At 31.3% G+C, this 27,213-nt stretch overlaps 2 protein-coding genes across 2 annotated transcripts; one reads left to right on the forward strand and one right to left on the reverse strand.

The window, feature by feature from the left end:
* The first annotated feature begins 1,952 nt into the window (after nt 1–1,952).
* Nucleotides 1,953–2,568, forward strand: LOC126736017 (uncharacterized). The gene is made up of 2 exons (XM_050440204.1): nt 1,953–2,280; nt 2,338–2,568. Exons 1-2 carry the CDS (start codon nt 2,092–2,094, stop codon nt 2,494–2,496), a joined length of 348 nt encoding a protein of 115 aa, XP_050296161.1. The 5' UTR covers nt 1,953–2,091; the 3' UTR covers nt 2,497–2,568.
* Nucleotides 2,569–4,836: 2,268 nt separating this feature from the next.
* LOC126737150 (suppressor of fused homolog) lies at nt 4,837–26,874 on the reverse strand. Its single transcript, XM_050441909.1, has 7 exons — nt 26,730–26,874; nt 26,462–26,670; nt 23,713–23,984; nt 23,403–23,631; nt 23,124–23,350; nt 20,854–20,956; nt 4,837–10,970 (listed from the first exon to the last, which is right to left on the reverse strand). Exons 2-7 carry the CDS (start codon nt 26,611–26,613, stop codon nt 10,691–10,693), a joined length of 1,263 nt encoding a protein of 420 aa, XP_050297866.1. The 5' UTR covers nt 26,614–26,670; nt 26,730–26,874; the 3' UTR covers nt 4,837–10,690.
* Nucleotides 26,875–27,213: the final 339 nt, after the last annotated feature.

The following is a 27,213-nucleotide window of genomic DNA, read 5'->3' on the forward strand; positions in this document are numbered from 1 at the left end:
CGACCGTTCTATACGACAAACTATGTAATAAATTCATGTATACCTTGAATCCTAAAACTGAGCAATGAGCTAAAGTTCCTGATTTCTTCTGACCTTTAAAACCTTTTCTGAGAGCTTCGACTGGTCTTTATTTATAGGGTCAAAAAATATCATTTAATACCAATGAGGAGTACTACTATATTTCAAGCAGATATACTTCAGTTATTTTGCCTAGAGATAATTTTCATTTAGCGAACATTAAATATAATAAACTACGTGTTGTCTAATAAAAAAAAAATTATGCCGAATAATAGTGGCTGGAACAAATCACTAACTAGACCAATAAAACATTGCTGAGTTTTCGATAAACATTAGCATGAATTTTCGGATAAACAACAAAACATAACTGATGAATTTGGCTTAAAATTATATTTAAATTACAAAATGATAGCTTAGATATTCCATGAGTCAAAAAGAAGAAAAAATTAGGAAAGCACTTGCCGATACGTCTTTCTGCTCATTAGCTTCCTCAAAGCAAGACAATCAGAAAATAAAAAAAGCAAATATTAAAAAGTACATAAGAAATCACGGTCAGGAGCGATCAACCAATTTGTGCAGGGGCAAAGGAGCTGATTACTTTCCATGCCAACCTTCTTTTATTACTTTAAAATTATCGGTTCAGGTCAAGAGGGGTTGAATTGGTCATTGGTCATTAAATTGACTATTTTTACATTCGCCTCTATGACAGTTCGTTACCAAAATCAACGAGTGTGGCGACGTTCCCGAAGAGAAATTCGCTGAGCTGATACTCCCGAAAGTCGTAAACCAAAGTAAATTTTTTCCTCAAAATTTCCAATTTTAGTAGGAAATAATCATGGTAATTCTGGTACCAATGAATTTTGCAAAAATTCAAGGTATCTACCACCTGTTAAATTTTTTTTAAAGAAATTGAGCCAATGATTCGATCTCCAATGATTCCAGCCCATACAATAAATTTTGCTTGATGTTATGTATGCTACTCGATAATTTTACTAGTGTACCTAAAAAGAAAAGCTATCCGATAGATTTTTGCAAAGATCACATAATAAGATTTAGTCTTAAACTGTAAAACAGCATCAGATATTACCTAGATACCTCTCCTTTAATAGCAAAAGTGACTTTGTCTGAAAATAACACCAAGTTTAAAAGTATTTCATCATTATCAACCAAATTTATCATGGTTTCACAAAATTATAATCTACGATCAGGACCGTCCTCTAGCAGATCTTGCACTGATTTCATTTTAAGGGCTCTTTCCTGTTGACTATATAAATTTTAAAACTATTTTCTACACATTGTAATCCCGAGCAACTTATCTTGCAAGAAATATATTAATTCTTCATACCAAAGTAGAATAACCAGTTTTGTATCCTCGCTTACCGATGGTTGTTTTTGTCTAGGGATAATTCCTACATATCCATGACTTTTGGATTATTCCTCAATTTTACTCATAATAGTTTGGCTCAATGGGGCAAATTAGGAGGCGTTTGGACATAATAAATACTGGGTACGTATTTTACCAAAGAAACTTTTCTAATTTACCCATTCTTTAGTTTGATTTGTCTCACAGAAACCTGTTTGTGTGTGCATTTTCTTATTAAACAAACGGTTGAATAACGATGGCATGTACATAAGTTTGGGGCGGTTAGATTTTAGTAGATTGTTATTTGTTTTTCTGAAATAGTTCTTTCAAGACCGCTAGCGAATTTATACCTTATAAAATCCATCGAATTTAATATCTTTGGTAACAGTACAATTAGAGTTCAATGATATAATCTTAAGGAAATAAAAGGACAAAGAAGTAAAAACATCTTGGCTGGGCGAAATGTGATGCGGTATAGTCCGGGCTTAACTAAAAGTCAATACTTAAGTAGCAACTTGGCAACGTCGATTAGATTTAAAAGAGACATTCAATCATTGTTGACATTGACATTTTGTAGTTGGCGGGAGATAGGTCAAAAGTCTGTATTGTAAAAATTTTGTTTACATTTATATACATCAATTATTTTTTGTACAAAATATATATTAAGTTTTAATAGTATTTAATTGAAAACTAATAAATTATTTTTAACCATGGATAACGTAAGGGATATCGTAAACGCTGCTCAACTACCACGGTTCCTTAATAAGCGGGTTAGCATTGTAGGGAACGTCCAAGGAGTCGATCCTAGTGGCAAATCTTTCACTTTAATGACTACCGACGATGCTACTGTAAAAGTTAACGTAACTCAAATAACAGGCCCCATAAGCGGTTGGGTAGAGGTAATTAAGGCATAGTAAGTTTCACTTTTCTACATTAATGTTGGAATCAATCTTTAGGTCCATGGGATTTCCAGAGGCAAGGAGATTCTTGCTGACAACTATATAATATTCAACAACGAAAACTTCGATTCAAAGAGCTATAATGAACTTTGCAAGCTATTGTATTCAGTGCCTGATATTTGGAAAACCAGTAATGGCTTTGATGATGGGGCATGATTATATAGTAATGTTTTTTTAGTTAAGTTTAATATTTTTTCAGTTTTACAAATAAATTTAAGTTAAAAAGTACTATTTTCTTATTTTCCTCCTTGGTGCAATTCCAATCTGGGATTATTTGTCAGCAGCAGTTAGTTTAACCTGTTGTCATTTAACCTTTTCTCTTCTTTTCAAATTTGTCTTTACTTTGCAATTTTAGTAACTTAATTTTTATACTTATAACATTAAATGTTTAAGAAAGCACCAGTAATGTAGCATAAAATATGAGAAAAATTACTGGAAGGTTTTTCTCTACTCCTTTTGCTGTGTCCCTTTTCCTGCTTTTTTTTCTTTTCTCTGTACCTAATCTAATGTTAAGCTCTTTTTTTCCCGTGGCTGGTTGGGTAACTTTTCCTTTTATTTGTTTATGATATAATTTTAATATTACTCAAAAGTTTAGTAATATTAAAATTATATCAAGTCATATCATAAAATTATATCACACTCCAAGGTGTTCGACAGAGTTGACCATAGTATTTTGGCAAGAAAGTTGGATATTTTTGGATTTTCTAATCTTATGGTGAATTGGTAATGTCACTTCAGGTGTTCCACAAGGTAGGCACTGTTCACCTTTGCTTTTTAATATTTTTGTGAATGATATTGGTGCCTGTTTTGAGAACAGTGACTTCCTTTTATTTGCTGATGATTTGAAGTTTTTTAGAGAGATTTTATCAATACTTGATCAGATTTTGTTGCAAAGTGATTTGGATAGATTGAATGAGTGGTGTGTTAACAACAATTTGTTTTTGAATGTAAGCAAATGCAATTATATAAGTTTTCTCAAGCGAACTAAAAAGGTTGTCACTTTATATAACATTCAAGGAAGTACACTTCAATATTGCAGCATAGTTAAAGATCTTGGTATCTCGTTTGATGTTCATTTAAACTTTAATGCACACATAAACAATATTGTTCTCAAATCCTCTAAGAATCTGGGTTTTGTACTAAGGAACTGTAAAGAATTTTCTATAGAGACCTGTAAGAGGTTATACATGTCATTGGTTTTTTCATTGCTGGAATATGGCTCAGTGATATGGTCGCCCTTTTACATGAATAATTGCTTGTCCTTGGAAAGGGTTCAGAACAAATTTATTAGGTTTTGTCTCTATAAACTTCGAATAGGAATTCCGGATGATCATGTTTATGATATTGTTTTAGAAATGCTTGATATGAAGACATTGAGACAAAGACGGATATATGCAGATTTAATTTTTTTGTATAAATTATTGAATGGTCAGATAATTTGTCCAGAACTTCTGATGACAATACAATTTAATATTCCATCTAGGAATTTAAGGCAGTGTCGTGTCTTTTCATTACCATTTCATAGCGCCAATTATGCATTACATGCTCCTATTGAAAGAACTCTAAGAATTGTCAATACTAGGGAGGTTGAAATTTTGGGCATTTCCTTATCTAGATTTAAGAGTCAAATAAGAGAAATTGTTTAATTTTTTTTTTTTAGTGCAATACTGAATATTATACTTTAGTAGGGTATGTTTTTAGTATTTTTAGAATTCTGTTATATTGATTTAAGTTATAAAACTATTTTCGGTATTTTACATTTATAAGTAGGCTTTATTACTGCTTAATAGTTAGTATTTTACTGTTAAGTATGGTTAGGTTCAATTGATTTTGTATTTAATTTACTGTTGTAATGGGGTTGATCCCGTAAAATAAATAAATAAATAAAAAAAAAGTTTTATGAATATGAGAATTGTTTTGTAATTTAATTGATTGGATTGATGGACATCTGTTTTTAGAGTTTATCATATAAGACAAAATAGAAGTGAAAACAATATATAATGATCCCTGACCAAGAGAGAAAAATCTACAGAAGTAAAAATATGTTGGAATTGATTTTTTTTTAATTTTAATTTATTAAATATTCAACAAAAAAAGATAATCAAACTTTTCTATTTGCCCAGGTTACTGACACAAAAACTTCTGAACTGGACTGGAGATTTTTGTGAAGGATGTTTTTCAAATTAATGATGTTCTGTATAATATAGTCTAGTCTTTTAGGAATATTCCACCCTCCTATACTAGAAGGTATCAGGTCTGTTATTCAGAAAGTCAAATAAATAAAGAAGGTACTTACCTACAAATTTCTCTTTATTGGCTTCCTCAGGGAATAAGGCAAGAGATCTTTTTTAGTATGATGTGATTTTGCTTGTTTGCCCTTTTCGTCTCTATTTTTATTGTTTTTTTTTTGTATTGTTTTTTAGCTTTAAATGCATTTTTTGCCTATTACATGCTTTCTCTAATCTTATATACAAATTTTATAATAAAACAACTTAATAAGAAATTTAGAAAACTTATATATTGAACATGATTCATAAATAAAATACCATGTTATAATAATTACAGACACATAAATAAATACTTTATATAAATTACATTTGCACTCTCCCTGATTAAATACAAACTTAAAATATATGTATATTATAACTTATCCGAAAATTGATATGGCATTTTTATATTATATTACTATTTTAACCTCAAGTTCCAAATGTTGAAAGCTCATTTCATTTTATATTTAATTATTATTTCGATGAAACTAAAATATATTTATTTGTCAATTTATAACAAAATATTTATAAAATTTAATTTTTATTGTATACAAGGCACTTCAAATCACAATTTATAAATATTTATATAATAAAGATTTATTTACTGTAAGATTCACACAATTAAAGTACTACACCTAATTTTAAATATAAGGGACATAGTTTAAAAGTCAAGAATTCTTTTTTTAAGAAATGATACAGATATGATATGTGGCCGAGAGAGGTATAATTTGGAGCTAGAATGCAGTAAAGGTCTATTCACGTTCAGGCGTCCTGCCTGTCCGGCTATTATCGTCGCTCTCTACATACGTACAGTTTGTTGCTAGGGTTTTTGTCGACAGTTTTCTATCCGATGCGATATTTGCCAGACGTTTGGTTCAAATTCAGTACACACATTCAGTTAATGATCGACGACATGTCACAAGAATACGCTGCAGCTATTGTCATTTTATTATATTGTCATAAGAATGAAAGAAAAGGGCAAAAAAGAAAATGTGGGTGAAGGAGAGGTTAAAAAAAAGTAGTTCCTTATCATATTTTGAACTTATACGAGAACTGCGGCAAACAAGCGACAGTGATTTAAAAAATTACCTTAGAATAAACAATGACTGTGTTCAATACTTATTAAATTTGGTTAAGCCGTATATTACAAAAAAAAGACACAATAATGCGACAAGCAATCAGCGCTGAAGAAATATTGTTAGTGACTCAAGATATTTAGCAACAGGCCGCAGCATGGACGATCTAAAATTTACTGCAATTAGGTATTTCGCCCTAAGCGTTGGGAAAAATTATTCCAGAGACGTGCAATTCGTATAGTTAAACCCAAAAACAGTGGGTTTTACTATTTCAACTAAAAGGAATATTTTAGTATTGTTCTGATGGCCCTTGTAAATGCTAACTATAAATTTGTTTATGTAAACGTTGGTTGCAATGGTAGAGTATCGGATGGTGGTGTCTTCGAGTGCATCGATTTTCATGACAAACTATTGAATAAATCATTAAACTTGCCAGATAACCAAAATACAACGGAAAATTTAAATTCTGTATTTGTAGCAGATGATGCGTTTGCACTGAACGAAAATATATTGAAATCATACCCTCAAAAAAATTTATCTCCGGAGCAGCGAATTTTTAACTATCGTTTGAGCAGAGCAAGACGTGGAAAACGCTTTTGGGATTCTTGCAAACCGTTTCAGAGTCTTTCATACCGCAATAAATATGGATCCAAAAAAAATGATGATACTGAATTGGTAATTGTGTATTACTATTTATAACTATTTATTATAATTAAACAACATGGCTTTGTATTATGTGATTATAAAGAAAACATAAATATAGTGAAAGTGAATCAGTATCAAGCGCATTTTCATTAATTTCTTCATCGTTATGCATTTCTTCTTGTTGTAGATCACTGTCTGAAGAAATAGTTGTTCGACACTTTTCGTGCTTAACAGTAAATAAAAGACTGTCATAATACCACAACACTGGCTTATACAAATCATCTAGAGAAGAACCGCTTCTTTTCGATTGCTTCACTTTCTTCAGCTCTTTTCGAAAAGTACTTCTCATATTGTTTATTTTATTTTTTACAGAATCGACTGTAGCATGTTGATCCACTGTTTTGTAAAGTTGCAATAACTCCTCATATGCCTTATTTCTAAGTGCTCTATTAGCAAATAACGTCCACCAAACACTACACACGTTGGGGTTTTTACAATTTGCGACGAAAGACAGGCCACGACCTGTCCCCCAACTGAACGTGTGTAGCGAGAACTGGCCGAGAAATTTTTTCCGGCCTAAGCCGGCCGGCCGCCTGAACGTGAATGGGTACCTTAAGAATCCATGGGGTAATAGAGATAACCATTCAGGTAGCTAATGATAAAAGACAAAAAGTACAATATATTACTAACCATTTTGAAAAGATCTAGCAAAAAAATTAGGTAAGTTTGATTAAGGGTTTTAATGTTGAAAGAGGTTTTTTTTTTAAGAGACCTTTAAAAAGATAAACTGTATAAGTCATTTAAGTTAACTAAATAAATATAGTAGTAGTCTCTATTCCTCCTCTGTTGATTTTCTGTTAACAAAAAGTTAAACGACAAGTAACTTCCTATATGCAATGCTTATTATGTCAATATAAATAATAAAATAATAAAAGTATTAAAAAAAAAATCACTGGAACTGGAAATGAAGAAAAAAATAACAATGAAAAACGGATTATGAAAAAGAATTGCAAAAATTAAATTAAAATAAAATTTAAGCTTATAACTTGAATGAGTGACCGAAAAACTAGTAACTGGTCAAAATGACTTAAGGTTCATTTAAACCAAAAAAAATGTTTCATAAGGCAATACTTGAATCTCAAATTAAAGCTCGGCTTCTTGGAGTTTCTCTTGAGATATAAGGTGTTAATAAATCCATCGACCAAATTTTCGCCAATTTTATTGAAATGTATATTAAAATATATAAATATTTATTTTATTATCAGAAGAAATGTAGAAAAGAGTTATCTATATAAGTCATTTTAACTGATATGCTTTTAATCCAGCTAAATTGGTTAAATAATAATCTATCTGGATAAAACTACGTTTATCCAATAGGTGGTAAACGTACCATATACACATTTAAGATTCTAATTCAATTGTTGATGAATTTCTACTCAAAAGCATTGAAAGGTTACTTACTAATTTGTAACCAGAGAGAATAAACATTTTGTGAAATGAGCATCAAGAAATGGGAAAGTAACAAGTTGAACGGAACTATTAAGGCCAAATAAATTGTGTTTATTTGGTTTGGAAAAAAATTCAAACCGTACTTACATATGAGGCACATAGAATAATAATGGTCTAAATCCATTCTTTTCAAAATTCGCGCCATTTACGTAGAAGGTATCAATCTACATAGATCTATCAGTATAAAGCTGGTCTAACTCCTTGTTTCAGTTTTCAGTCAATACATGGCGCCATCTTACTCTTATTCTGATTTAAATTCAATATAGGTCACTAAAAATGGTATAATCATGCATTCAGAATAATACTGGTACATCTGAGGAGTTGGACCATTTTTACTTTCAATCATTCAATGTTTACAACATTTTTTGTGTTTACAGTAGAGTTTTATAATGGATGAATTCAGTGATTTTAGTGATTCTGGGTATGAATATACACCTAGTGATAGCGTGGTTTCTTTTGGTAAGTGTCTATATTTATAATTTTAGCAGCATTAATTAGATATTATGATTTTATTATACCGACATAACCTAACAAAACTGCGAACTATTTTTTTAAATAAATACATTTTTAGATAGTTTAATTTTTATCTTAGATGCAAAAACTTCAAATGAAGAAGTACTTGACGATGTTGTACACCATCCACAAGTATGTAATTTTTTTATACTAATAATAGTAAAAAAATTACAGGTTTTTAAAAATTGTCAGGTGGCCTTGCAAAAATCAGAAGCAGAAAACGATCGAGAAATGAAAAGGATTGGAAAATTAATAAAAACAAAAAACTAAGGAATACTGGCAAAGAGTACATTTCTAACAGTAACGTAAAAATTAACGCCAAGCTTTTTGAAAATTTGTACTGTAAGTGCAGAAAGAAGTGTATTAATTTATTTTCATTTACTGAGAGAGAAAATGCGTTTGACTCATTTTGGGAGCTCGGCAATTATGTGGCGCAAAATAGCTATATTTATGGCTTAGTAAAAGCTTCACCCGTAAATAGAAAACGCCCTAAAACTGGATCTCGCTTAGGAAAGCATACACATTTTCAATATGTATTGAAAATTAATAATAAAACGCATATAGTTTGCAAGAAATATTTTCTTGATACATTTAAGATAAGTAACGGCTGTCTGCATAGATGCATTTCGAAACGAGATTCCTCTAATTGCAAAGAGCTAAGAGGTACTACAAGCTCTAGAAAGTTGGATGATTCTGATATTGTCAGGCATATAAAAACTTTTCCGGCTTATCAAAGCCATTATTCTAGAACTAAAAATCCCAATAGAAAATACTTGGACAGTAATCTAACTGTAAAAAAGATGTATGATCTGTATGTAGAAGAATGTCGAACCCAGAATACAGAACCAAAAAAATTAAAATATTATTATCAGGTATTTAATACAAAATTTAATTTGCATTTCAAAATTCCTCATCAAGACACCTGCAAGTTGTGTGATGATCTAGAGTTAAAACTGAAAAGTGCCAACAATGATGACTTAAAAAACAATATTTCAGTTAAAAAAAAGTTGCATTTACGAAAAGCAGACTTAGCGAGGGAGAGTTTAAGGAGTGACTCAAAAAAAAATTCCAGACGCATACATTGTAACATTTGCTTTGAGGCTTTGCCTTTCCCTAAGCTGACAACATCTGTGGCGTACTATAAAAGAAATCTGTATCTATATAATCTAGGAATACATTCCTTCAACAGCAATACTGGTTATATGTATGTATGGAAAGAAACAGAGGGTGGGCCCGGATCGCAAGACATTGCAACTTGTTTAGTAAAGCATTTAAGGCACTATGCTACGAATCATAAACATATCATTGCTTATTCAGACTCATGTACAGGTCAAAATCGGAATATAAAGATGAGTTTATCTTTGTTGAAACTAGTACAAGACTCAGAATTTGATATCAACATCATAGATCTTAAATTTTTGGTGTCTGGGCACTCTTTTCTTCCAAATGATGGCCAATTCGGTACAATCGAAGGTGAAAGCAGACGTCACAGTGTAATCCACCATCCAGATGAGTGGATTAATATTATTAAGAGTTCCAAACGAAAAGAACCCAAGTTTGTGGTGACTGAAATGCAAGATCAACAGTTTTTCAGTACAACAGGTTTAGAGAATATGATTACCAATCGGAAAGTAACGACTAATGAATCCAATTTTAACTGGCTTAAAATAAGATGGCTTCGATTTCAGAGAGATCGACCCCTTCAATTTCAATTTAAGGAAACTCTAAGTCCTGAAAGTGAATTTTATATTGTCGACCTTTCAAAAAAGAAAAATGTTGGGGCCTATTAGCAGTTTGAACATAATACAAGAACCACTCTATCCAATAAGAAGGACTGTTACAGCTGCAAAGAAGAAAGATATGATGGACTTGCTGCCATATATACCACCAGTACATCATCAGTTTTACAAAAACTTGCCCACTCCATTACCCATCCGAGCATCTGGTCAAGAAAACCTCGAAGACAGATCTTCTGAGGATGAACTGATATATGATTAGATAAATTTAAACAAAATCATTCAGATTTATGGTGGTCTAAGTCCATATTTTTTTGTTTACCTCATAGTTTTAAGGCATTTTTTGTAAAGAATCTGAATTTATCGTTAAGCCCACTTATGTTACACTGTATTATTGATGAATAAACATTTGAGTTATGTGGAAATATTTTGCTGAATTTTTTAATCTAATTTTAACAATTATGTCAGTTCTCCAAATTTAACGTATTCGGAGTTAGACCATTATTATTCTATGTGCCTCATATGTATATGAATTTGTCTGAAGGCACCTTTACATATCTTCTTAAATTAATCTTAGGAACTACTTGATATTCGGTTATTACGCTCATACTTTATCAGCAACTATAGTAATAGACAATTTCCTGTCAGGCCAAGAAAAGGTCTTAGGCAAAGATAATGCTTCGGGACTGGCCAAAGCTTGGAAAGTTACAGCCATGTCTTGAGCTAAGTCATCCGGGATAAGAACCTGAAGCCACGATCCTTGCGCTACGTAAGGATAATCGAGACTCACCAGTGTGCCGGTAACTGAACAGGCAACTAAAGTCACTCCCGTTTCTCCTAGGACCGATTTGAACGTGAAGTGTCTCCCGTGTTTTACACGTCCTCTGTAAAAGAAAAAAAATTTGTCCATTGATATTATCATCAGAGCCCACGGCCTCGCAGTCGGTTCCATAAAGTTAGCCTGCTTCCACTTTTCGCAAATAATTAAAAAAAAAATTGTAATCGTTAGGTCATGAAAGGTGACTTTGAGATTTCGTTAGGTCATTACAAGTTTTTTTTTTAAAGACAATTCAATTTTTGAGAAATAATTTAACAAAGTTGGCCTCCCACTTTCTTCAAATCAAAGTTTCTTTTTTTAAATCGATGTAGAATCACCTCAGGAGGATTGGTCGTTCGTTTTCCTCGTTTGGTCATCCATAGTTTTGTTGTAAAAAATAAAAACTATTGGAAAAAACAAAATAAGGTCACGAGTGACCAATCGTTAGAAATGGATGACCTAACGTCACCCAACAATTTCCAAGCTATTTCAAGTATGTTACTATTTATTTAACCAAAATGCAATTTAAAAAATCAATAAAAAATGCCAAATCACCTTAGGAGGATTGGACGATTTTCAACGATTGGTCATTCGTGATTAATCGATTGAAACATCCTAAACCTTATTTTGTTTTTTTCCAATAGTTTTGATTTTTTTACAACAAATCTACATCTAGATATTATTTAGGTAAAAAATAAAAATACGAAGGTGATTTGGCATTTTTTATTGATTTGTTTTAAGTAATGCAATACTAGGAGAGCTTAAAAAGAATGACTTAAATATTTAAAACTGTCGTGGCTAAGGATACGACAATGGCGCGAACATGGTAGGCATAAATAGAGGAGTCAAAACTCGAATGTTAAATATAAATCCCAGAGCATTTTTCACACCTTGCGGTTGTCATAGCTGGAATCTGCTATTGGTAGACGCCGCTAATTCTTCAGTGGCAGCAAAAATATTTTTTGGTTTTATCCAAACAATTTATTTGGTATTTTCAGGTTCCAGCAAACGCTGGGAATTGGTCAAAGATAAATTAAAACTTACTATGAAGCCTTTATAAGACACTAGGTGGGAAAGTAGAATCGAGGCAGTTAAGTCCATACTATTTCAATTTGATGATATCATAGGATGCATTGAAAATTTGAAAAATCAAACAGATCAATCAGACACCTTCAGTGACTGTGATTCAGTATTAAACGAAATGCTCAGTTTAGAATTTATAATATCTTTACATGTATGGTATGAATTGTTATCGCGTGTTAATGTAATAAGCAAACTATGGCAATCTATGCAAGTCCATTTAAGCATTGCCCTTGAACATTTACGTACATTTTGTGGACTGGATCAAAGAATATCGGCAAACTGGAATTGAAAAATGAGACAGACAGAAACTTTTATGATCTGCCACACGAATTTAAAAATAAAAGAGTAGCCAAAAAAAGGGTTTTTGATTATGAAGACGAGATATGAAGCAAATTTTTTTAACACTATGCTTGATTCAATTATTACTAATATGGATTTGAGATTTATGGCTTTATTTCTACATCATGAAAATGTCGATTTTCTGTATGATATAAGTAAATTAAAAAATATTCCACACGATCAAATATTTAAGAAATGTCAAGATTTACACACAGTCCTACGAGTGGATGAGAGCAGTGACTTTCAACCTTACGAATTATATAAAGAATTAAAAATAATGATCTACCCTAATCTACCTAACTTCATAACAGATGTGAAACAGTTGCTTCAATATATTACAGATAATAACTTAAAAGAAATATACTCAAACATATACATACATCGTCATTAGAATATTATTAACAATGCCAATTAGTACAGCCTCCGGTGAAAGGAGCTCCTCAAAATTAAAACTTAATTAAGAATTATTTAAGGAGTACAATGTCACAGGAAAGGCTTTCTGCGGTCGCAGTTTTGTCTATCGAGGCTGATATAGCATCCAAGCTAGATTACGAGCACGTAATTAAACAATTCAGCAGTGTGAAAAGTAGAAAATTTCTGTTCCTTTAATCAAACTTGTTTTTTAATGCTGGTAGGTTTTAAATATCTTAAATATTTATATGTAAGTTGTGAGTTTGACTAGATTTTCCATGATTAAAAATGTAATAATGCCAAAGGTTTTTTATTTAAAAAATCTGTAGTTATGTACGAGCAGAGATATCTTGCACACATAAAATTTTGATCTTGCGCCGCCACTGATTATCATTAGTGATATTATCGAAGCGAAACTTAGTATGAATTTCACTGTATATGTGACAGACCAATGATAAAATCTACTGATTCACTAGGCGGCTAGTCATTGAATCAGATGTATTATTTTAGTCAATACTGAACATTGTTTTGATACCTTAGTTTTTTTATTAAATCGAGAAACTTTGTCTGAAACTTAATTGAAGGTAAGTGCACCAACTAAACCTTGTGGGAAAACATAAGCTCTAAATCGCTGTAAAAGCCGAAAACAAGTTCAGTGATGGTGGTTTAATTAGCTAGTAGTATTTATTTTATTATACAGGGTGTCCGCTAATTAATGATACATTGAAAAACCACAGACTCCTGATGTAAAAATATTACGATTCAACTATATTTACCTATATCCAAAAGTTGATATTAACTGAGATACAGGGTGTTAAACTTAAAACTTTTTTTTGTTTTTCCCCAATAACTTTAACAAAAGTTAACTTTTTTTCACAAAAATTTGTAGTTAGGGGTTTTTTAGGTCGAGAAATTCATTTTTTTAACAAATTGAGTGTACAATTTAGGGGGCGCTGTCTGCGACATCTTTTTCTCTTTCATAAGGTCATAACTTTTTTGTGCCTAACTGTATTTAAGTTTTTATTCAAAATAATACTTTTTTCATATTTTTTACGTAAAAAAGGTATACTACTTTCGGGTCGCTCAAAGTCGCCGTTTTCGAGATATCTGCCTTCAAATTATTTAGTACAGCAGCTCAAGCAAGCAATAATGTCTTGTTACTCTTTACCAATCATTTTTTACATCATAAATAATGTTTTAGTATAAGTCATTGAGAATAATGCAGACAAAAATTGGATTATCATTTAATTAACACACTAGAAAATCAAAATAGTAAATGACACTAGAAAATCTATTGAAAGAAAATAACTACAAAAGGATGACTTGCCTACTCCAGTTGCCGCAGCAGCATGTCTTGCACTTATTTCCGGATTTTCAGCCACGCGGACCAGAATTTCTTCTTCTTGTTCTGTCGTTCGCCCTTCGGGCGCCCTGCGGAATTCCGTTTAGGACGAAATGTACCTGTTTCTCCTAATCGATCGTAAAGATTTTTGAAGATCTTGAAATCAGGTTGTCTTCGATTTGGATAGAGTTCTGAATGAAAACATTTTGTCGAACTTGCATTGTCTTATTTATTTAATGTAACATGACGTTTCGGTTGGTAAGTATCTCCAACCGTTATCAAGTATAAACTCACAGTAAACAGTTTACACTTGATAACGGTTGGAGATACTTACCAACCGAAACGTCGTGTTACATTAAATAAATAAGACAATGCAAGTTCGACAAAATGTTTTCACTGTACCATTGTCTACCATCTTCAAAAACAGAGTTCTGAATATCGTCTATAGGCTTCGCGTCCATTAAAATTTGCCTGCGCATATACACACAATATATCCCTCATTTCGGCATTTGAAAAAAGATTGTGCCTCGGCATTGTTTCTCAACTTACGAAAAATTTAAAAATTCAACAAAACAGTAAACTGGATGCAAAATCACAGAAAATACTAATTAAATATTTTCTGACAACTTTAAACTAATCAACAAACAACAACAACATGGCGGTTTCCTAACAACGGCGTCTCTAAAGTTCATTTGCTTTCTCATAGCTTACTTTAAAAAAGCGAAATATTTCCCGATTATATTAATTATTCAGCCGGGGTCGAGTGTGGTCGAGCATGGGTGCACTAAATAATTTAAATACAAATATCTCCAAAACGGTAACTCTGAGCGACTTAAGCAAAAAAAAGTTATAACCTTATGAAAGAGAAAAAGATGTCGCAGACAGCGCCCCCTAAAGTGTACACTCAATTTGTTAAAAAAATAAATTTCTCGACCTAAAAAGCCCCTAACTACAAATTTTTGTGAAAAAAAGTTAACTTTTATTAAAGTTATAGGGGAAAAAAAAAAGTTTTAAGTTTAACACCCTGTATCTCAGTTAATATCAACTTTTGGATATAGGTAAATATAGTTAAATCGTAATATTTTTACATCAGGAGTCTGTGGTTTTTCCATGTACCATTAATTAGCGGACACCCTGTATTACCTGTATTACCGCTCTTATTCCTAATATATATAAAAGATCAACCATTGGTACTTCAACATGGACAGTGCACATCATTTGCTGATGACACTACACTTCTTTGCAGTGGGACAGATTCACATGCCCTCAGCATTGCAATAAACCAGGATTTGGCAAATGTTAAAACATGGTGTGATGTTAACCGCTTGTCTTTTAATATCTCAAAGACAAATATCTTAAATTTCAAGTGTAGTTTAGATGATGTGCATTTGGGTCCACAGCATCTTAATGTCACAAATTGTAATACATTTTTAGGGTTTATTATTGATGATAAACTAAAGTTTGATAAATACATTGAGAAGCTTTGCACTAAATTGGCATCTGAAGCTAAATAAGAGTATTGCTAGAAAACCTTACTTTACCTTGATTGATTCTGACCTGGCTTATGGGGTTTGCTTCTGGGGCAACTTACCTCTTTCTTTATTTACTTCTGTGTTTGTTTTACAGAAGCGTACAGTTCAATATCTGTGCGGGCTTTTAATTAATTTAAGAAAAACATGTAGGCCTTATTTTATAAAGGAAAATATATTGACTCTTTCTTCAATTTTTATTCTTGAGACTGCTTGCTTAATGTATAATATTACTCTGTATTTAACTCTGTTAACTTAAATAATACCAGGTCATCTTTTAGCATAAATTTACCAATACCTACTTCTAGTTTGACACAAAATTCAATTTTTTACAAGAGCAAAAAAATATTTAATCATCTTCCCCAGTCATTACGGAATATTCAAATATATAAACGTTTTTGACAGCAGGTAAAAACAATCCTGCTTCATAAGAGATTTTATAGCTTGGAGGAATAATGAGCATTTTTGAACTTGGTTATGTTTTAATATACACTATGTGATGTCTATTGTTTAAGTTTGTAATGTAAGTACTGTTTAAGCAATAATAATCGACATATTTTAGATTTTGATTTCCTATTTTTTTATTTGTGTTGTGCTATTTTTGATGTTTTTGCTAAGTCCATTTTTGGCTAAAATGCGTTTTTTCGAAAAACCGGCAGCACTATATCGCACATGTAATCCAAAAGTGTCACTATACAAAATATCTTGAATAATTACATTAGAGACCTCTAGATGGCGCAAATGTCATTATGGCTTACGCAATATTAATACGCTTGTGGCGGGCAATAGTGACATTTTTTGTTTAGTGACGGTTTAGCCAAACCCAAATTGAAATTATATTACAAAACTTCATACAGTGACCAAACTTTTAAGCAAATTAGTTGTTTGGCGCGTCGTTCAATACGTCAAAATCGCAAAACTTTTCAATTAAATAAACTTTACACAAAAAGATTAAAATTGTCCGATCGAAAAAAACAAGACATCAAAAGTCTTATTGAAAATTCCTTAATACCTCAATGCTATGTACACTCCTTTTATAATAATATTTTGTAATGGTAATTACCCACTATATTTAATTTACCGAACGAAAATATTTTGTTTTTTCATAATGGAAGCTGTCCATATTTAAAGTTGTGTTTATGTTGTGTTTACCAGGTTTTTGAATATTTTGTTTTAGGAATTAATTTTTTGTTTTTGCAGTTGTTTTTATAGCCATTAATTTGGCTTTAGTGCCATTTCTGTATCAGTGATGTAAACTTTTATTGGCACAGTGTAAATTTAACCGTAGTTTAAAATTTAAACGTAAACGACAGCTATTTTGTATGAATTTGAATGGAAAATAACAGTGATGGTTTAAATTTTAAGCTATGGTTAAGTTCGCGGTGCGTAAGCGGTCATTTAGATGGTCGATTTAAGTTAAGTTTGTAGTTAAGATAAAAAATATTTTTTAGAAGTACCTACCTACATCATTTTTTGTTCAAGCAGTTGTGTGTAAAAATAAATCTTTTATGTTTCATTTAATATAATAATATTATGCTTTTCTACATATTTCTATTTTTTTTTTTAAATTTTATGCTTTAAAAAATTTTGACAAATTCTAAAAATATTGCATATAATAAATGGAAAAGTGACACTATAAATCAAAAAATTAAAAAATAAACAAATAAAAGAATTTATTTTCCATTTCTGTTTAGTAAAATGGTTAAAGCCAAAACATCGTTCACTGTGATAAAAAAATCGTTCATTTATTATAAATATAATCACCGTTATTTGTCTTTCCATTTTGCCGAAAACTTTAAATTGCTTTCCTGAAAAATTTACATTTTTGGTATAGTGACACTTTTGGATTACATGTGCGATATATTCTACGTTGATCTTGTGAGAACGTGTCGCAATTGAGTTTAATGTGCATTATTTTAAGTTACTTAGTAAGTTACTTACTACTAGTATTTTGGGCGTTTGAAATATTTTTTTATTTAATAACACAAGAGGTAAGTTGTTAAAACATTGTTATCCAAATTGCATGCAGTAATAATTTTTTATTCAGCGGTAATTATCGTTTATTTTTTTAATAGGACTTGACCGAAGACTCAGAGCTGGGAGAAGACTCTGAGCATAATACTTGGGAGTATTCTTTTCGGGAAACCAGTGCTGTAGACTCAATTTCCCTGTCGTTGGAGTTACCAATGGATATATTAGACTCTCCCATAAAAGAAAATCAACCCTTTGAAAACTTCCAAATAGCCGAAAATGGGCAAAAATTAGATAATTGTGAAGAAGTTATTGTAGTGAATGAAATTCCTTTACTGGACAACTTAAATGAAGCTCCTCGTGCTTCTACATCAGGAATTAATCATATTAAAAAAACAATTCAATATAGAATCTACAATTTCTGATATTTCCGATGACGAAGCTAGCAGGTTGGTACCATATTCGGATTCCGACTCAGGCTCATCTTATAGTTATCACAAGATATAGTTAGTTAGTTCAAGAATCAACGTGGTTTGCTGAAAAAAAATAGAAAGTTAAGAGAAAGGGCTCAAAGTTACTTGCGACGAAACAAAAAAAATGGAAAATGGACCTATAACAATCCAAAAAAACCACGTACAATGAAGGAAAGGTGCAAATGTAAACTAAACCCTAAAGGAATGTTAAAATGCTCTGCAGTAAATGAAGGTCGAAATTTTTAACAACTTTTGGAAAATGACTTGGGCGGAAAAGTAATATGTAAACACTCTTGTCTTTTCTATGCCACCTAAAAGACACGAAAACCGACAAAAAGAAAATGAAAGTAAAAGGGGACAAACCCTTTAATATTTTTTAAGAGTAGGAGAAGAAAACCTTAGAGTTTCTAGCACAATGTTCATTACCACTTTAGGAATAGGTCGCTGGACGATACTCCATTGGAAACGGTCTTTGCATTCCCGTTCGCCTAATGTTCAAAGAGAAACGTCAATGGAAGGTCAAAAGAAGCCATTCGAATTGCGTCGTGAATGCTTACTGAAATTTTTAAAATCATTGCCAGTCATGGAGTCTCATTACTGCAGATCAACATCAGAAAAAAAAAACCTTTTAGCTGAGTGGCAATCTAAACAAAGTCTTTATGATTTTTACATAAATAATTGGTGCGAATCAAAAAATGTAGGAGCCGCTTTCTATAGCAACATTTTCCAAGGCTTTTGAAGAAAAAAATTATGCAATTTTTCACCCGAAAAAAAATGCGTTAGTTACAAGGTTGGCGACATCTCGGAAGATGAATACATGAGTCACATACAAAAGAAAAATGCGGCAAGGGGGGAAAAGGAAAAGGATAAAAATACACAAAAATATTATGTATTTATGGTGGATTTCCAAGCTGTGCTAATGTGTCCCGTATCTAAAGTGTCTACTTTATATTATAAAATAAAACTTCAAGTGCGCAATCTTTGTTATTATAATTTAATGAACTCAGACGCTCATTATTGCTTTCTATGGAATGAATCTGAAGGTGAACATACTGCTGAAGAATTTGCAAGCATATGGTTATTTTTTTAGAAAAAAAAATATTGCCAAATATTACACCTCCAGAAGATCCTAATGAAAAAGTCACCCTTATTATATATTCTGATGGATGTGGATACCAAAATCGCAACTGCACTATGTCGAACTTAACATTGCTATTGTCCATAACATTATAATAGAGCAGAAATATCTTGAACCTGGACATACGCAGATGGGAGTTGATTCTTTCATGCTAAAATTGAGCAAAAGCTTAAAGATAGAGTAATTAATATACCTGCTGATTATATTTCTGTTTGCCAACAGGCAAGAAAAATTCCTGCGCCGTATGATGTAAACCTATCTTACTTACGACTTTTTTAAAAGTTTTAATTGTGTGCAATATTATAAAAAAATCAGACCTGGTAATGTTAAAGGAGACCTGAAAGTTACTGATATTCGTGCTCTGAGATACATGCCGGAAGGAGATATTTTCTATAAAATTCGTGGAAAATTCTTCCACAAAGGAAAAGCCGAATATCTAGAACATATTTATGGGAAGATTTAAGTCCACTTTACTTGGAGAGAATTAAAATAGCTTCCCGAAAATATGAAGATCTACAGGCTATAAAAAAAACTTTGCCCCGGGACTACCACACATTTTATGATGACTTGCCCCATAAAACAAAGTAATTTAGGATAAAATTATGTTAAGAATATAATATTATTTTTCACTTATTTTTTACTTTGTTAATTCAAATAATTTTAGTATTTTTTTGTAATAAAATATTAAACGATTACTAGTATTTTGGTTTTATTTAATATTAAGGTATTAATTATTATTATGGGGATAACCTGCCAAGTCCAGCCAAAATTTGAGTTCACAAAATGCAAACCTGCCTATTTTTATTTATTGACTTAAAACAGTTTGTTATACACAGTTTTATATTGTTTCTATTATATTATCATTTATTTAATAAAAACCAATAAAACAAGGCAAACATACAATAATTTAGGTAAAATATAGTTGATTTAGGCGGTTTTTTGACTCTCCTGTAAAATAGGTAAAATGTAACTTGGCAGGTTTACACTTAAGGGCGACGATATGTATTTTTTTACCACAGCTTTGTTAACAACACCTTGGTGTTTTAGACGAATAAAGCTTTATTTGATTTGATGATTTGATTTAGCTACCGAAAAATATTAATAATCGTTTTAATGGAAATTGGAAACGAACAGAAAATGGAGTGTAAAAGTGAATTTAAAAAAAAAAGATATAAGAAACGACGGGATGGGTCTAAAATGAAAACGATTATAATCTCAAAGAAGTTCAGTTACTTTGTAATTAATTTGGAATTAGTTGGAAACAATTAAATAATGCCGTCATTATTGTGCTATCCGTTAAAAGTTATTATCCAAATTTTCAGTTATAAATGAAACTAATTAATCAGATTTAGAGTACCCAACATCGGAGTCGCGCTAAATTGTATTTTAATTGTACGCTTTGAAACAAAAGTATTAGATACTACGAGGTGCTGAAATATTTCCGAAACGTTGCAAATTATAATTGTAACTGCAAAAAAAAAAAATTTTTTTCGATTAATTAAATCTAGGCACATATTAACGTGCTAGCCCTGCGTGCTATACCAGGGCAAGTTCATTCAATTCAATTTGTAATAATAAAATAATTATTGATTGTAACAAACAAATTTATGATAAATAGGCAAAATATAATTGTTGACTTTTTATCCAGCCAATGGAATACTAACCTTATCGCTAATGGAAGAAGACTACCTGCTTCTAAATTAAATATTAGGTGAACGCCATCCAACTTTCGAACTGGCACCATTTCTTGAGATTCTGACGAATTTCCTAAAAAATATTTTATTTATTTATTGTTTATTAATGCTTACAGTGCCAAAAAAGACACTAACGTAGGTCAACATTCAGTAAATTAAATTTAAGCATCCTTAACTCACTTAAAAACTAAAATAATTATTAATATGTCATATAATAAAACAATAAAATACAAAGACATTGCAGTAACAGACATACACAGACTAATGCTAAAGCAGTTAAAACAATAAATGAGAATTAAATTTTTAAAAGAATAAAACTAAATAAAAATTAGGTACAATAAATGTTACAGCAATAAATAAAATAGTTTTTAATTGTGATGGGACACAACAGTTCAAATTCGTGTTTTAAAAACTCGTCTAGGCTGTAGAACGTTTTATTGACTAAAAGAGACTTGATGTTTCTTTTAAATAACTCAAAAGGAAGATCTCTTATAGCTTTAGGCAGGCGATATCGAACCGTACTCTTAATGAGGCTGGTATTGGAGAGTATAGTTTTTAACTTTTAAATTTTCTTAATAATTGACTTTCAAGGATAAAGACTGAAGGAAGAGTCAAAATCCCTAGGGCAATAAAAGCACGCCTGCAGTCAGCCCGATAGGCAAGACCCGCCACAATCCTAACTACTTTAAATATAGAAATAACTCGTTAAACATAGAAATAGACAAGAAAATATCTTCCTATAAGCGATTAACACTCGCTAACCTTTTCTCTATGTCACTCTGCATCGTTCAGTTTAGACATTCTTATACTACCCAATCTACAAACATTAGCCTATTTTTATAGCTAATGGGATTTTTCACAGCCCACAATGTCAATTACTGAAATGTCATTCGACATTATCGATCTTTTAAGTAATAAGTATGCTTTGTTATTATTTGTGCTTCTGTTTTCATCTTATATCAATAAGGGATTTCCGATAAGGAACAAGTTTTTTAGATTTTTGAAGTAATTTTAGGTATCAATAAGACGGCGAATTTTATGATGGATCCTCCTAATTTTATCTTATCTCTTTCGTAGTATGTATTTATAATAGCTTAATATATTTTATTTTTTTTATTTAAATAAATTTACTATTAAATTTATATTTTAATATTTGTGTTAAAATATAGATTTAAGATAATAATATTATTAATTTTGCCTTAGAAATGGAAGAGAAAGAACAAACGATTAAATTAAGGATAAAAGGATTATATATATATAGTATTTTCAAAATTTACGAAAAGTAATAAAACCCATTTTATTCCCTTCTGTGGAATCACTGGGAATTTCCCAATTTCGGGGCGTAAATAAGCGTGGATAAACTATATGACCTTATAAACTTAATGATCGTTTTAAACCTGAAAAAAGTAGTTAACAAATTATAGTTCACTCAAAGATATACCGGTGATCTTTTGATCGCAATAAAACCCTAATTATCTGTTGTAACCAAGTGATTTAAGTAAGTTATTTTTTTGTGGACTTTTATGGTTTAACATTTTCTAATAAAATACTATTCTTTATTTAATTAGTAAGTTTCATTTAGAATCACTTTCAAGCCGACCCTATTCCCTTTACCACTTCTTAAAAATGTCGGTCCTTGCACAATGGGGCTTAATAGTCTAATATGAGAATTCATTGATTTTCAAATCTGCTACAAAAACATCCCCACAACAAAGATAAATACATATTTTTTTCAATGTACTAAAAAGACACGAAAGTAATAGCAAGATTATACAACCTCTTTCTATATTTCAATTCCGAAGGTTGCTGACAGCAACTCGAACTCTACCCGATCGAAGCCAGTTGAGATTGAGAGTAGAGTTTAGACTTTTTAATAGAAATAGAAATAGAAATTTTTAATAGAAAGAAATTTTCTTTCTATCGAGTTAGAGAGTTCGCTCGCAGACCTTTTAACAAGATCCTTACTTTTTTGATTTTTTAAGTTGCAGATGATATCCCTGACTTCTATGAATGTGATTTTAACAAATTCAGAAGAGGCAACATTATGGAGGGAAATGTTCTCTACAGGATTAGATGGAGGGATTTGGTTCTGGACCTCTAAGGCAATGGTGGAAAAAAAATTATGTATCAGGTGTTATAGAAGCTTTGCAAACATCCTTGTGGTCTTTACCCCTATAGGTATAGGGGCAAAGATCCCTTACACTTACACAGGCCCTAAAACATAAGCTAAAGTACTTTACCTAAAAAGTTGTGAAGAAAAGGTGATTCCATCCTTATGCTACCATCTTTCGCACAGTCTTTCCCAGTAAAGTAATCTTGCTCCGACCAAGAACATCTCCCAGAAACCCCTCCTAAGTTAGAACCATCTAATTCAAATCCTCTTTCAACCTCTTCTTGTGCATTCAGATCTAATTCAAAAATACTTTCTCCTCGTCTCATATCTGTTATAAGCCAACTACCACCAGCCCTAAAAAATACTAGTATATTTTAAGTATGACATTTGTTATTGAAGAGCCTACGCTGGTAGCCTTTTTAGAATATCCAGAACACCAGAACCCTTCCACCGTTGTGTAGCTTTTAATTCTTCTGTACAAATACCAACAATTTGTATAAAATCTACTGTTCCAAAAGGCGTTTGAGCTGATTTCAGTTGATGGTCAGTAGTCATTAACATATGCTGTATTCGAGATTCGCTGTTATCTAAAGCACAATGCCAAGAAACATGATCACTCGCGCATAATGTGTTACCTAAAAAAATTCATTTAGTATAACAGCATTAAATTGATGTCTATAGTAATATTAGTCCACCAAACATTTCTATTTCTATACCTGACTGAAATACATATTTCGCTAAAGATTGCATCAAAGTGGCAGGCCATGTGGGTGGCGATGTTTCGCCTGGTTCTCTTTTTAACCTGAATGTCAGTTCAAAGCCAAACCCAGAAGGACTATCTGGACCAGTAGGGTCATGTACTCTTCCGTCTCCGTGAAGATCAGACAGTCCGAAACTGATGTAATGCCAATGTGGGGGTACATTTTCGGCCGGCAACCCTGGGTTTGCATACATTGAAATGTAGTCTAGAGGGTCTGGACCACCCAACCTTTAGAATTGCAAATAATTTTAAAAGAATTACCTTTGGAAAAAAACTAATATTTCATAAAAATAGGGCTCATTAATTCTTATAACTGTCAACAATTGTCTGTGTAACAACTGTTCTAAAAAGTATACATTAATAAATTATGACAATTTTAATCAAGGTCAGATTAAAATAGTTGATCGTTGATTACTTAGGGCTTCCTAAACTAAAAAATCGCTATGTTTCTTGACTAGGTTTTTTATATCTAAAATCTATATTCTTATATAAACTCTTTGTTATGCAAAAAATTCTAAAAAGACATTTAGTTACTTAGAAAATAATAAACATAAATGTTGACATGTACTTGAATAAATGCTCATTTTCGTAAATTTTGGTCTAAAAAACTCTCAATAATATTTTCAATGGAAATTTTATTGAGAAAAATGTGCCATATAAGGCCAATATAAAAAGTCAATGGCTGATTCTATCACAGAATGAGTTACATTTTCATTATTACATACATACATTACAATAATGAATACTTCTCAGACTGCCAAGGAAAAATGCCTACCACTACTGTTTTTCTTGGATTGATGATTAGTAAGCCCAATAAAATATTTTTTAAATGATCAACCTGGCTAAATTCTGCACTACCTGTACACAACAAATAAAAATGTAAGGATTCCTTAAAGCTTTATTGCAGGATAAAGATGTGAGTTTATCAAGAATAATAACCATGCCAAGACAAGTTTTTAGTAATTATTAATTACAATTCATAATCCTTTACAAATTATTATTACATCCCAGTCACTATACTAGATTATATATCACAAATATTACATTTATTTTTTCCATTTTTCATCCCTTTATACTTTTTTCCATCAATTTAAAAAATGTTGATGGCCTCTAAAAGTGTTTTGCCCTACCAACTCACTTTAGTAATGATTACTTTAAAAATAATAAACTTTCTGATAAACTTTCCACTGGGCTTGATGCTATCCCTAAATATTTCTTAAAAAAATATGTATGTCCCATTGTGCTGCCAATATTCATAGTATTTAATACTAGAAACTACAGACTTCTAGTTTCCGACACTATTGAAACAAAGCGTTAATGTCTAGGGAAAAATTTTAAAAATGGCCAAAAGGACAAAATTGAGAACTACAGAAATGTATGCCTCCAAGCAGCATTCCTAAGTTATTTGACTGTTGGGTTGCAAAGCAGTTATGACATAGGTAAAGGACATATCAACTGTTTAAAAATAACAAATGTTTGTCTTTTGCTAGTGACCTAAAATTTTGGAGAGTGGTAGGCAGTGTTACTAATTGGCAGGTTTTGCAGGATGATTTGGATAGCCTTTTCACTTGGTGCCATGGTTTATTGAGAATCATTTGGCTCTGATGCCAGTTGTATGGAGATCTGTGGTGTTTAAACTGCTACATGGTGATATTGATTATCCTTTTCTTTTAAGATTTAATGTTCCCGATCAGAGGCTGTTCATGTGAACATAGAAAGTGGCATGATGTGCCATTCTATGGAATTTATAGCTCTAAATATTATTTATAGTTTTCTAAATAAGCATCTTGATATTTATAATTTCACTATCAATTAGATAAAACTCTTGTTTTGCGATAAATTGTTGGCTTGGTTAATATGATTTTGTATGGTATCTTATTGTTAGTGTTCTTTTATTTTGAACTTAGTACTTTATGTGATTACCACTATGAATCATATACTGTGTTATAATAATGTACACTATTCTTCTCTCTTTTTACCCTCTGGAAGCTGTAGCGATTCTATTTCAGATATGTGGTTGAATTTGTGGTGGAACCTGTCCTCTAGATCTTTTTGCCTGAACCATGAGATTCTCCATCTCATTTTTTTTTTTTACCTATGTGGCCAAAGTAACGGAGATGCTGTTAATTTGGTAAATAAGAGACCATTGCAAACCAATCTTTAAAAAGGAGGAACTTCTGACTCTTATGATATCTTATGTCACATAATTTTTTATATTAAATATACAATTAATTTTGCTCTTTTATTTTATTATTTTTTTTATTTCATTGATTTCATACATACTTAGTATAATTTTTGCATAAATTTGGCTTAAATTAAATAACTAAGAAACAATTGAATTAAAAATACTTTTAAAAATTTGAGTCCACTCAATTTCTCAACAGTATTGAAAAGTCTTTTATCTAGTCTCTAAATTATTCATTTCCATCTACTATAATTTCTAATGAAATAGACATCGAAATTCACATGAAATATTGTTTAAATAAGTTTAATCAGCAATTGGAATTATTGTTCAACATGTTCTAAAATTTGGTCAGCTTACTAAAAGACTCACCAAAAGAAAAATAATAAGTCTAGGGCTTACCACACACATTCTTGCTCTTTTGGCACTGTTAATGGTTAAGTGCATATCTGATTAAAAATAACTACAGTTTACTTATATATACTTATTTTAAACATTTACATTGATTTACAAGGATACATACCAGTACTTTAAAAGGGCAGTGACTTGTAAAGGGTTGACTTGGTCTGGATAAATTTTCCTAGTTAAGTTATACAAAGACTCTAATCCTGCTGGAGTTGGTGGTAGCATATTTAGCGGAGGTGGATGGTGTGCTAAGCTTGCAGCTTCCTCCATAATAATCAGAAAGGATTATTATATTTCTAAAAATGTGTCTTTGTGATCTGGAGTAGTCTAAAATAAGATATGGTGCATTTTATATGCTGTAGACCCTAAACCTCGAAAAAACTTACTAATAACAATGTTAATAGTCTTAAATTTTTTAAAAAATCACAGTTTCTAGAATATTTATTGTAAAATGTAAATAACAAATTTGTGTACTTGTCAAAATTATAAATAAACAGAAAAGAAGGGACAGAACTAAAAAAGATGGAAACAGGTACAGCCTGACAGAACTGACAGCAGCTGCATAAAACATAATATAATGTTTGTAGGTGCATTTGCACGCGCCAGCCACCGCTGTAGGGATAAAACGAAATGCAGTAACGCCAACAGTAACCAAAACGAGAATTGCTAACTCGCGGTTAAGTTTGGCTCATGGTTTTTCATGCGTCTTGCAGCAGACTATCTGGTCTTGAGCTTATGTAGGCTGAAACATTGTCAGATCAACAATAAATTCACTATCATTAGAATCAGAATAAGGAATCAATTTGATTTTGCTCGATTACAGCGAAGTAATGTAATGAATCACAAAATACATATTAGTTTCTATCGTTC

This window comes from Anthonomus grandis, chromosome 1, assembly GCF_022605725.1.
Source record: "Anthonomus grandis grandis chromosome 1, icAntGran1.3, whole genome shotgun sequence".
NCBI lineage: Eukaryota > Metazoa > Arthropoda > Insecta > Coleoptera > Curculionidae > Anthonomus > Anthonomus grandis.

Bases quoted from the DNA above. Each gene is read 5' to 3' on its own strand.
- LOC126736017 (XM_050440204.1), top strand. From the start codon at position 2,092: ATGGATAACGTAAGGGATATCGTAAACGCTGCTCAACTACCACGGTTC. The intron at 2,281-2,337 runs GTAATTAAGGCA...ATCAATCTTTAG, and splicing joins CCATAAGCGGTTGGGTAGAG to GTCCATGGGATTTCCAGAGG.
- LOC126737150 (XM_050441909.1), bottom strand. From the start codon at position 26,613: ATGGAGGAAGCTGCAAGCTTAGCACACCATCCACCTCCGCTAAATATG. The intron at 23,632-23,712 runs GTATAGAAATAG...GAATTTTTTTAG, and splicing joins GAAATATGTATTTCAGTCAG to GTAACACATTATGCGCGAGT. The intron at 23,351-23,402 runs GTAGGCTCTTCA...AGTATTTTTTAG, and splicing joins ATTCTAAAAAGGCTACCAGC to GGCTGGTGGTAGTTGGCTTA.